A 13,210-nucleotide genomic window follows, 5' to 3' on the forward strand; every position below is an offset into this window, starting at 1 on the left:
AACAAAAAGCCTGTTGAATTGCACTACTTGAAAAAAATAGGCATTGCATTAACCATGCTTGCATTTTAATGCATTGTATTTTTAGGGCTTGCATTTTTATGGGCTGAAATTCAGCATGGTTGAATATTTAAGCTGTGAATATTTCAATTAAAAACATTTCAAACACCTTTTCATTATTAAAAATTCAATAATCCATGTATTCACCTTTCATATTTCACTTCCAAAATATTCAAACTGTTTAAAAATACAACCTATAATATTCAACAGGCAATTTTCGGTCCATTTTATTTCGCTTTGCAAATTCGGTTCCACAAATTCAGTGGTTCAAATTCGACAGTAAATTCAACATTGACGTCCAGGAACTGCAGGAAAAGCAATAGATTACCGAGCATACTCTCCATCTGCTGTTAGTCTATCTCACCAGCAGGTGGTGCAAAAGCGCGTGTTGTTGACGAAGACCAGCAAAATTAGAGCAAGTCATTCATTCATAAAACTCATTTACAGCAATGTAAGTGTATTTGTGATTATTATGACGGCGGTTTTATGTTAAATTCAGTGCCTTCACGGTTACTTTCCCTGTGTAGCCTACATGCATCTTTCTCTACCGTGAACGAGATTATAATGTTATTCCCCGATGCGGATGTACAGATCCAATGTTACATTTTTGAGGTTGACATATATTTCTCTTGGTTGTTTAGTGGCCTTAACTTTATATTGCGGCGATGTGCTGCATGCAGGCTATTAGGGTTTCCCTCAAAACTTCAGGATTCCCCTGCTGGACATATACAACGCTTAACATAGCTTAATGGACTAATTACAGTGATATAAAAGACCAAACTCGCAGGCAAGCAGATGGACTCAGAATAACGCGCAAAGCTGAGCGTTTCCCAGTGATAGACTGGCATAAAGATGGCTTGATGTTGGACATTCGCACATTTAGGGACCGTCTCTAAAGTGTTTACGACTTTGGTATATTTATTCAAATAAATTTAAGTTTGCTATTGAAGTTAGAAACGTGTATGCCAATGTTGTATGCAACTTTAGAGACGGTCCCTAAATGTGCGAATGTCCAATGTCAAGCCAATTTTACATTTAGTCATTTAGCAGAAGCTTTTATCCAAAGCGATTTACAGTTAAATTAACAATAGGACAACAATATGCAAGTGCTATGACAGTTTAAGCTAATGCAATACACGTAGGCATACTATATATATCAGTATATGTATATCACCAATAGGCTTATATGTATATCGCCAGTATATCACGAAACGCTCAGCATGAAACTTTGCGCGTCAAGTTCATATTCTGAGTCCATGCTTGCCTGTAGCCTATATAGTAGCCTACAGCCTACTTCCCCAATAAGGTGCAAGATTGATCTTTCATATTAAGCGTTTTGTCCCAACTGAAGGGGAATCCTTGAGTATGAGGTATTGAGGGAAACCGATTATAATCCTGTTCATGGTAGAGAAAGCTGATGACATGTAGGCTACACAGGGAAAGTAAAAATGAAGTTATTGAATGAAACATAAACACACAGCTTTTGTGTGTTTATCATCTTTTCCGCACATACTGACACAGATAATCATTTCCATTTTATGAATGAATGTCTTCGTCAACAACAAGCGCTTTTGCACCATCTGATGGTGAGGTCGACTAACAGCAGATGGAGAGTATGCTCGGTAATCTATTGCTTTTCCTGCAGTTCCTGGACGTCAATGTTGAATTTACTGTCGAATTTGAACCACTGAATTTGTGGAAGCGAATTTTGCAAAGCGAAATAAAATGGCCCGAAAATTGCCTGTTGAATATTATTGGTTGTATTTTTAAACAGTTTGAATATTTTGGAAGTGAAATATGAAAGGTGAATATGGATTATTGATTTTTTAATAATGAAAAGGTGTTTGAAATGTTTTTAATTGAAATATTCACAGCTTAAATATTCAACCATGTTGAATTTCAGCCCATAAAAATGCAAGCCCTAAAAATACAATGCATTAAAATGCAAGCATGGTTAATGCAATGCCTATTTTTTTTTTCAAGTAGTGCAATTCAACAGGCTTTTTATTTCAAAAACATTTGACATTATTTTACTTCCATATTCTGCTGCGTGATATCTCAGGACAGGTATTTCCATATGATAAGAAATTAATATATTCACAGCTTTGCCCCCTAGGGTTCATTATCTACTTAAGCTCTCTCTTTTATGCACCATGACCGGATTTAAAAACCACTGCTTAAAGGCGAAAACCTATAAAGTTTTTTATAAAGGTTTGTGAGAGTTAGATCCTTAATGGGAAAAACATAAACTTTGCTGTACGTTATTGTCACCATTTCAAAGGCATTTTTTAACAGATTGTCAACTTTTTTTATTACAACAAAGACTAAGCTTTAATAGTATCAAAAGAATCAAAACAACTTCGTCTTTTTTTTTTTTTTTCATAAATCCCAGTAAATATCCTCCTGGCCATTGTGACAGTAGGATGTCTTGACATGGTGAGCCCTTATAGCTTCTCCAGTTAACTGAGGTTTCCCTCTTGTGGGAGTAAAGGGTCAACATCTCATTTAAAACAGTTTGCTGGCTATTGTTTTCAAGTTTCGGTAAGGAAGTATTTTTATGCCCATAACATCAACAAATAAATCAAAGTCAGTTTATAGTGAAGCAAAGAACATGTCATAAACCATTAACCTACAACAATTCTGAGCATACATTACCGTTCATAACTGTTTTTAAAGAACTGTTTTTTTGCATTATTGCATAATAATAGATAGTAAAAAAGTTAAATGAATGCATAATAATATTCAGTATAAAATATTTTAGAGCACTTTTGATGGTTAAAAACTGCATCATGCTTCAGAAGGCTAAAAGAAGACTGTAAAATGCATTAATTTATAAAACTTTTGTGTAGAGGCAGACAGAAAACTCAAAAGCTGAGTATAAATCTTTTTATTATTTAGATGCAAGTATAATAAACATACTGTACTGTTAGAAGATAAATATTTACAATAGTTGCCTTGCAGTAGTTAGTAGAGAAAGCAGAGTCATTTCTCAATCACTGAATGAAAACACTTCCTTAAACTCACAATACTCTGCTTTGATCTTACAAATTTCAGGGAGGTAATAAATGATTGTCTACTAAAAGAAATAACAGACAACGTTTATTATCAGCACGTCAGTGGCCACACAGCACTCACACACCTCTTAAAGGCTTTAAACAAGAGGACAGCCTTTGCCTTTACCAAAATAGAGGGGGGGGGGGGGCAAAAAATCAGACATCGTTTGCTGAAGAACATAGGTGTGCTGGTACATGCCCGACCTTCGAGAATGTCAAAGAGCTCTGGGAAAGGTTCTCTCTCTCTGATAGGTGACTGAGTCTCAGGTCTGGATCACATCTGTCAGAAAAGCTTGAGGTGGGCAGGGTTTTGAAATGTCATTTTCATTCAATCACTGTAAAAGAGCAATTTACAAACCACACATTCCGCTTCGGCATGCACATTTCCAGACATCGATCTCAAAGTGGAACGGGACAATTAGCAGTTACACTGTGTTAAAGCTAGTGAGCATTTGATGAATATCCTGAGGGATACAATATTATTCAACGGTCTCCCTTCACCTATACGGATATAAACAGTGAACTTTACATTCAGGGATAACGCGAAACAGCTGGAAAGTCTCATCTTTATGGGGGAACGTCAAAACACAGTCAGTCTACCATCAAATGTACATTAACGGCATATAGTTTCATTACGTTATGCTGGCAAAGATTCAATCGCTAATGCAACTGTCTGCAGAGGATGCATTTCTCGAATCAGCGTGTGTGTTTTGATTATGTAAGCAGAGGAGCCCGAAGCTGTGAGAGCTAATGTAAGCCCAGTCCAATCTGTGTGTGCAAGTGTTTAAATACATTACATATGCAGTTATACTAATGAAAATTTATACCATCACAAATCACTGCTTTATATTTATTAAACTTAAAAAAACAGAGCAAGACACATAGCTTGGACAAAGAGGTTTCCTCTGACATCCGACCAGCGCAAGGAACAAGATCACAATCTGCACGCACAAATCCTCTGATCTCTGATGAATATTCACACTGATGCACTAATCAAAACGCCATTCACTCCAATTACAGCCTTAATTACATTGGGAAGAGAGACGTAATTTGTTTAGAATCAACAGGCACCTGTTCACCAATCCTTATTTTTATTCTGGCATTCTTAATATACATACTGAAAACCCATTTCAATCACGTACACGTGCAAAGAATCCCCGTTTATGAATTTAAATGTGATCTCAAAAGAGGAAACTGTGGATATTTTCTGGCAAGAAGTCACCCACACAGATGCATCACGCCCATTGGCTTAATAAAAGTCACAAAGAAAAAAAAAGAGAGGTGATATATCATGGAAACTTAAAAATACTCTGCAATTAAAACAAACGAAGAGGAAGCGAAATGCGCACACACATACATACTCATAAAAGCCTGTTTATACTAGGCCATGTTAACAAATGAATGATCCGCACAATCTTTTCCTCATTAGGTACACTTACTGACTCGGGTTCTACAGGTATGTTGCCATGGCCACCGGCCTCTGTCAACTAAAAGCTTTGGAGAGGGAGGTGGCGTCACGGGGGAGAAGCCGCCACAGAAGGCTCGTCATGCCAGTGAATGAGGATCATTCTAACTGCGGCTCCAAGAGGCCTTCAACACGTCATTCGGCTATGCTCCGAAAAAATACATCAGAAGAAGATCTGTTTGGCATCTGATGGATTCTGCTCCATAGGACAATATGGACATTTAAGCCTGGGAGGAGAGTTTAAGACATCGTCAGTGAGGAAAATAATACATTTAATAACTGAAAACATTGAAGAACAACAATGAAATTGGTTCAAAAGGTGAAGTGTGATTAATAGCACCAAACAATGGATGCCAGGGCATTGCTATGTGGTTGCTAATAGGTTCTCATGCTTGAATGTTCAAAAAACACCTTATTCTTCATATATTTTACATTGTTGCTGCACCTCTCTTCCCAGTCTGTCACTAACACTGTTTAGTTCCTGTCTCTACGAAGTCCCTCCTTCCAAAAAGCGCAGTGTGTTCAGATTGGTCAGCGTGTTGTGATTGGTCAATAGCTTCAAACGCGTTTCGTAAATGTTACTCCCCTTACCATAAAAGCAAGTTTCAACACACTACTAACGCAACTCAACCAGGCATCGTCTCTTTGTTTTGCACTGCCTTGGGCGGGAATGATTGGAATGAGGAATATTGTGACGTGTACAATCCCGCACGAAAACTCAGGACTACAATGGAGGCGTTTCAGGGAGTTCAGAAACAGTGTTTACTGATATAGAGAATAATTCGCTTTGGAGTGACTGTGTTTTGTGACTTTGCAGACCTTTTTCATGCTCAAACAGCAACATTACATTACATACTAAAGAAAGTTGAAAATGTAAAAAAGCATAAAAGGTCCTTATTAACATTAAAAGAATGACACACTTCATCTTTAAAAAGTGCAGAAAAGCTTAATCTGTCAATTACCACTACTGCTGGTAGCAACAACTGCAGAGTTTTTAAATCATCAGGCATCAGGTTTGGGGTCAGTTTGCCAGCACAGATAAAACTTTTAAAAGTAAATGCAGAGTGAAGTACACTTCGTTTATGTCTAAGTGATGCACAAGTCAGAGTCTTACTTTCCAGCATTGGTGAGTTTGTTAAGAGCGTCTCTGGATATGACATGTCCACAGATGAGCTTCATGGGTGGATTGCTCTCTGATGTCTGCTGCCTCAGTATAGGACAGGCAAACACAGAGTGATACCAGCACTTCTTCCCCAGGTCTATTTCAATCTAACACACACAGACACAAACAAACACAGAGAGCAGGGAGATGAATAGAATGTGTAATTTATCAATCTTAATTTTAGTAGTCCATTGGTTTAAATTTGTCTGCCATACACAAATGAATATCACTTTATTTTCCATATTTCAGCTGGTCATAAAAACATACTATAGAGATTATTTTATTTGATTTATTTTGATCAATTATTTGTGTTGTATAATTAATTATCAGGGTTTACAAAAACTGTTGGTATCAGTAAATCTTGTTCCAAGTCATTAGTGCATCCCTAATTATAATGTAAACATTTCACATTACAATTCAAGTAAAATATTTAAAGACATTTAGACATTTAAAACCTTTAGATCAAGCATTAAAGGTAAAGACTTACTGGCAGCTCATCCTTGTGTGTCCAAACACCGCTGCACTGTCTCTGTTCAATAACCTGTTTGATGTTCATGAGAACAGGCAGCGCCATACAGCCGGAAGCAAAACTGATGGAGAGTCAGAAAATCAAAACAGGATTTAGTAATAAAGCATACATAATTCATGCTAAGAAAAGCTTTTACTGTCAATACAAATAGCAAGTAATTGCCTAAAACAGAGTACGACTGTAAATCGATACATTTTAATCTAATTAATTACATGACGTGCCGAATTGCAATCGATCATATACATCAATAATTACAGAGAAAAGCCACCCATGGAGAATGATTTCTGAAGGATCAAGTGACACTAAAGACTGGAGTAATGATGCTGAAAATTACATTTTAAAATTTGAAATGCAGTAATATTTCACACAAGAGACTTTCAAAAACTAAATCTTACCAATCCCAAACTTTTTAACAGTACATTATGCATATGAGTAAAGCACTGAATAAACACTACAAAAAGTGGCCTTTCAAGTTAAACCTTTTTAACGTTAAACTTTTAAAAGCTTGCCTCAATGAGGAAAGCTTTTAAAAGTTTAATGTTAAAAAGGTAGACCCTTGCATTTTGTTCCATTCTATTGATCTCCATCTAAAACTTGTATAAAGACTTGAAGACATGAATGGATTCAGACGTTCTTCAGAAGGCTTGACATCCAAGTAATCATTGGTTAGGGCCTACGTTTAAAATCCTACACGATGAGGAGAGATTAAGACTTTTGTTCTGACCTGACACTGAGTGGTGACTCCACAGAGAGTCCAAGCAGGGCGCAAGCGTCCCGTGTGAAGATGTTACAGATCTCTGCCCACTGATCTGTCTCCAGCAGACTGCGGTACGGAGAGTTCTCGATCCCATGGCGGAGGTACACTAGACTACCCATTAAGATCTGAATATCTAGAGAGCACACAGAAACAAGGCTCAGATGTCATCTCAGACTTTGTTCATAACAATGAATCAGGTAGTGTAATACAGCTGTCAATTCATTAAGAACTTTAAAATTAACAAAATAACTGCTTCAAGTAATGACATTACTGGTAAAACAGGCTCAATTGTGATTTGGTTCCACCCACATGTTTACATAAAAGCCTTGTTGAGGTTAAAGAGGTAGTTTTTCACCAATTCACGGCAGAACCTTTCCTCACCTCTCTGATGCAGTGAGGCAAACGGTTGGAAATGGCGTGCGTACTGTAAAGCTTCCTGCTGTTTGCTGATGCCCCCGTTGAGCAGGCTGATAAAATAGAGTCTGTGAAGCTTGAACTCAAGGGTGCTGTTCAGATCCAGCAGCCTCTGACGGTTTGTCACCGCCCACCTACCACAGCAATCATACAACCAAAATAACCATTAAACTACTAACCTGAAATATAAAACAACAAACCAATATTGTAAGCCACACCCCATCCAATGCAATGATCTGAAGGAATCCAGGGTATGAGAGGATGTGCATAGATAAACTACCATAGAAAAGTTTGGGGTCAGTATTTTATTAACATATTGAAAGAAATCTCTCATGCTCTCCAAGGCTGCATTTTTTTAAATAAAAAGATAGAGTAAAACAGTAATATTGTGAAATAGTATAACCATTTAAAATAACTGTTTTAAAATGTAATTTATTCCTGTGATGGTAAATCTGAATTTGAAGCAGCCATTAGAAATCGTTCTAATCTGCTCAGTTGGTGCTGGTTTTATTATCAATGTTGAATTATTTTGTGGAAACCATGATGCCTTAGAAATGTGACCCTGGACCACAAAACCAGTCACTTGGAGCAATTTTATGAAATTGAGATTTACACATCACATGAAAGCTGGATAAATAAGCTTCCCATTGATGTATGGTTTGTTAGGATAGGACAATATTTGGCCGAGAATATTTGGCGCAAAAAAATCGAAACATTGAGAAAGTCGCCTTTAAAGTTGTTCATTTATGTTGGCGATTGTGCTGCATTCACTCACACAAATACATGTTTTATATATTTACAGTAGGAAATTTACTAAATATCTTCATGGAACATGATCTTTACTTAATATACTCATGATTTTTGGCATAAAAGAAAAATCGATAATTTTGACCCATTCAATGTATTGTTGGCTATTGCCACAAATATCCCCGTGCGACATGTGACTGGTTTTGTGATCCAGGGTCACAAATATAAAAAATAGAAAGTTTAAAAGAACAGCATTTTTTTGAAAACATAAATGTCTTTACTGTCACTTTTGACCAATTTAATGCACCCTTGCTGAAGAATTAATTTGCTTTGAAAAAAAATCTGTACTGACCCAAAACTTTTGAAATGTAGTGTAATAAAAGTGGTCAGTAGAAAGCAGACAGACAGGACACATACTCTAAAGCTGGTCTGAGATCTTGTGTTCTTAAAGCCTCTAAAATGCGGTTGAGCTCCAGGAATGGCTGTTTCATGCTCATGTCGATTACTACACCAGACTCCTGTGAAGTCAGAAACACTCAATGTCAATGCCAGGATCAAACTGTCAACAAAATACAAGCACTTATACATCCAGAGGTCAACATAAATATGAAGTACAGCAAAAAGTGTTTACAGAAATGCACACTCATTTTTAGCATACCTGGCAGAGGTCCTCTGCAACACTCAGCATGCCTTGTCGATACAGGTGCTCTACGATAGTTTCACTGAGGTATTTCTGCCTCTCTGGAGAGTCCCAGACATTCTCAGCTACAACTGCACTCACCTCCGCATCAAAGTTCTGGACAAGAGAACACAGCATTTAATACACATTTTCAATCACACATTATTTACTATGGTAAATCATACTACAAGGCAAATTTTATTATCAATGTAGTACAGAATTTGAGCAGTTCTTTATTATTTTTAACAAAGAAAGTAGAAAGCAATCAGAAACTACTGTGAAAAAGAAAGGAGGAATGGGATTGGGAATGTCCAAAGCAGTAATATTTCAATAATTTAACAACATATTTTCATGTTCACAGTTCTCTCATGCCAGATAATGGTCACATGGCTGCAGGTAAACAAATAAAATATTTAACCTTTTATTAGCAAGTAATTTATTTTAGCATTTTTATGGTTTAATTATTTATTAGCTTTCATCAATCAAGAACGACCTGCAGTTCCCTCACGAAACTCCTAGGGGTTCGCAAACCCCAGTTTGGGAAACCCTGACTTAGATAAAATGTTTAATGTGCTGTTCATATTGATGTAATTAAATTAACAACATAAACAATTCAGATATCAAACTCTTACTCTGTCAATCGCTTTTCCCACTTTCGACACACTGCCATGGATGTCCTTATGCCTTGAGGCGAGCATCTGCACAGTTTCTTTGATTTCCTTGCAGCACTGGGCCATTGTTTGATGGAGCACTGACAAATCCGCATCTTGTACACCTAGAGTAGGAATGGGGTTCAATGAAATATAGCAACTAAGCGAACTTTGATCTAAACAGACATTTCTACTGTGACTCATATATGTAACAGAGTTATGCTTATATAACCATCTACAAGCCTATGGTGTGGGCTAGGAGGTTATTCAGTTAAACATTGCATGTTTGTTTGCACTGCAGGCTATTATTTATGCAGGCATCTAAAGTACACCTATTGTTCCTGACTTGATGTCACTGAAGAGGCTTTTTTCAAAGCTGAAAAGGCACTTGGTTGACTTCCTCCTCCTCCTCTTTAGACTTGTTTTCATATATAAGCATTGACATATGAATCACTCTCTCACAAGTTGATAACAGGCTATAACAGTACCACTGTACCACAAATTTACCAAAGTATGATAACATCATTTAGCAAATTTCAGTACGAATGTGGTGCTATTCAGCGGATGAGGCACTGTAATTATTTTCTATCACGAATGAAAGGAGGAAGGAAATTAATGAAATACCATATTCTTCTACAAATTAACTTTTGTCCCTTGTCTTTATACATATGCACATATAGGTAACACTTTGTGTCCTTGTTACACGTTACATGTAGTTAACACAGTAATAACTATGAATTATGCATAATTACATGGGTAACACTTTACAATAAGGTTTCATTTGTTAACATTAGTTTATGTATTAACTAACAGGAACTAACCATGAGCAATACATTTGTTACTGTATTTGTTAACGTTAGTTAATAAAATACAGATGTTCATTGTTTGTTTATGTTACTTCACAGTGAATTAACTAATGTTAAAGTCGCCCAGTAGTCAATCATTTTATCCCTTAAAACTCATCTTTGATCACCAAAATGACATATTTAAACGTTTTTTTCCAATGAAAGAAAACTTCATGCCTTAAAATAGCTTGAATCCAACTCTACACCCTTGCTTCATTTAGTATACGCAGAACCATGAATATGCTAATTAGCCCCGCCTCCACTCACGCCAGCTCACAGATTCACTCGGGCAACTTACTGAGGTAAACGCTGCACAATGATATCGCTCTTTACAATGTCGGACACATAACGGTAATTAATATGATTAGCCTTTTGCTTGACTTACTATGTTATCAAACAGCTAATAATGTGTTGCTAATGTTACACAAACTATGTTCCCATTCGCCATCTCAAGTCTGCCTTCTAACAATCATTTGAACAACTCAGAACGTCAGTGGAGAAAGGCATTTAGTTCATAATAACATCATAATATACTTCATACACCCGCTACATTACTAAATCTACCCGGATTTTCATATAAACAAAGAAATATACCGGGATAACCTGGCATCTTTTGAGACTGCCCTTCTAGTTCGCTGTTAATGTTTTACTAAAGCCCGCCGGCACGTTGACGTGATTGGTTGCAAGGTAGTTTGTGACGTCAGAAACACCAGCGATTTCAAACCTCGTTTTTGAGACTGTCTTTTTTAAACTGCAGTTTAAGGAGAAAATAATCAGCAATGGCTCAGCACATTAAAAACACCACATAGACATATAAACAACATTAAAAACTTGATTTTGACCACAGGGGGACTTTAACAAACACAACTTTTGATTTTAATAAATGTATTAGTAAATGTTGAAGTTATTTAACATTAAGAAAGATTAATAAATGATGTAGAAGTGCAGTTCATTATTAGTTCATGTTAACTCATGTAGTTTAATAATGTTAACTAATGAAACCTTATTGTAAAGTGTTACCATTGCATACAACCAACCCTAAACCAAACCCTAACCCTATAGCATGTACATGTAGTTTATTAAAATTACTCACTACTACACTCTAACAAGGACACCTTACAATAAAGTGTAACTACACATATATTCTGATCGATATCTGACTGATGTCACATGTGCGTCATTCAAATGAATCTCCAAGAATTGATTTCATCAGTCACCAATAGCTGTTTTGTTGCCTAAGGTATAGATATCGAACTACCAGAGGCTCATATTGTACCAAAGCACAAATGATGGAGTCCAAGCAGACTCAGAGCTCACCGTAGGCAACCAATCGACTCCTCAGCTCACAGACGTTCCTCAGGAGTTCATCCAGCCGTTCTTCTGACTGATGCCCATACGTGACAAACCTGTGTAGCACCTTCTCGAGCTCCCGTTCCACACACGCACACTGCTCCATCAGCACAGCCGTAACAGCTTACACACACACACAACGTCCTGCAAAACAACATCAAATAAAAGTCAACCTCAAAATACTTTTTTTTTTTTTTTTTTTTTTTTTTACACCTACTACATTAGGTGTCTACTAACACATATCTAGGTTGTCCGTTCCAGAAATTAGTTGAATAAAACACAAAATGCAATAACATAAATTTGTTAATCATCTGGTTCAGGTTGGTGTGATGGAACTTAAGACTAATATATATATATACACTGTAAAAAATATTGTTGGTTTAACTTAAAAAATTAAAGTTTATTGAAATTGAAAAATTGAGTTAATACAATGAAGGAGATTGGTTTAATCATCAGAAACTCAAAATATTATGTTATCTGAACCACATAAATGATCTAAGTTGATTTGACAAAAGAAAAAATATTGTGATTACAAATCATGAAAATATTTTTTTACAGTGTATATATATATATATATATAGCATGACTGAGTGCTGATTAAATCAAGCCAATGGGTCAGTAAATGGATTCCAGGGAAGGCAAGATTGCCAAAAAATCAGACTGACACCTTGAGTAAAATATATATATATATTTACATAGAATCTAGAGAATCTAGTATAAAAGCAATACTGTATCAATGCATAACTAAGCAATCATAAACAACAGTGAATTTCTCGGTTTAAATCAAATGCATAAAAAGCCTCTACCGAGGTCAGGGTTATGAAGCCAAAACACTGCATAATGATGAGCTAAAATAGCCAACATCTATCATTCTCAGTTTATTTCAACTGTCTGAGTAAGCCACTGCAATGACATTTATGTCAACTTGAAGTAAACTGTGAAAATCTTTGAAATTGTAGGTTGACATTAGATACTACAGAATCAAAACAATCAGTTAGCTTGTTAGCATAACCGGGACAACATCAAGCCATTGGAACGAGTCTAAAACTCGCAAATTCAACATCTTCTTTGACGCTAACGATGGTATTTAAATCATGTCAGCCTAGTACTGACCTCGAACGAATTTTAGAAGGTTGTATCAAACGCGTAAATTAAATAATACATGATGTTCTTGCCTGTTTTGACACCACTTGACCAGCAGACGTCCCTGAAGCGAAGCAGTGGGTCTGTTCTTCTGGAGTGACGTGCGTGTTTGACGCTCTGCTGCCCCCCGCGGCCTGGAGGTGTAAATGGATTTACCTCAAAAGTAAGATCAACAAACACGCTTTCGATACATGTGTACAAATCACAACTTTGGCCAGTTTGATGGTCTTGGATGGTTTCCCAGTCTTACTAGTTTAAAAGTTGTCTATAAAACCAGGCACCAGACTGGAGACCATCTAAAAGCAGCAAACTAGAAGGGTTTAATGTAAAACAAACATATGAAGCTGTAATAAACAAAT

General features: G+C 36.5%; 1 protein-coding gene across 1 annotated transcript; it reads right to left on the reverse strand.

Moving 5' to 3' along the window:
- Nucleotides 1-2,929: 2,929 nt before the first annotated feature.
- On the reverse strand, nt 2,930-12,954 carry rmnd5b (required for meiotic nuclear division 5 homolog B). Its single transcript, XM_084132869.1, has 10 exons — nt 12,884-12,954; nt 11,676-11,852; nt 9,496-9,638; nt 8,843-8,980; nt 8,602-8,702; nt 7,405-7,571; nt 6,991-7,156; nt 6,225-6,327; nt 5,690-5,844; nt 2,930-4,802 (listed from the first exon to the last, which is right to left on the reverse strand). Exons 2-10 carry the CDS (start codon nt 11,812-11,814, stop codon nt 4,739-4,741), a joined length of 1,176 nt encoding a protein of 391 aa, XP_083988995.1. The 5' UTR covers nt 11,815-11,852; nt 12,884-12,954; the 3' UTR covers nt 2,930-4,738.
- Nucleotides 12,955-13,210: the final 256 nt, after the last annotated feature.

Source organism: Abramis brama (genome assembly GCF_963993115.1).
Source record: "Abramis brama genome assembly, chromosome: 13".
In the NCBI taxonomy this organism is placed as follows: Eukaryota; Metazoa; Chordata; class Actinopteri; order Cypriniformes; family Leuciscidae; genus Abramis; species Abramis brama.

Excerpts from the sequence above, each read along its gene's own strand:
- rmnd5b (XM_084132869.1), bottom strand. The coding sequence starts at position 11,814 with ATGGAGCAGTGTGCGTGTGTGGAACGGGAGCTCGAGAAGGTGCTACAC. Across the intron at positions 9,639-11,675 it reads GAGTCGATTGGTTGCCTACG|GTGTACAAGATGCGGATTTG; the intron begins GTGAGCTCTGAG and ends TTCCTACTCTAG. Across the intron at positions 7,157-7,404 it reads TGCCTCACTGCATCAGAGAG|ATATTCAGATCTTAATGGGT; the intron begins GTGAGGAAAGGT and ends TGTGCTCTCTAG.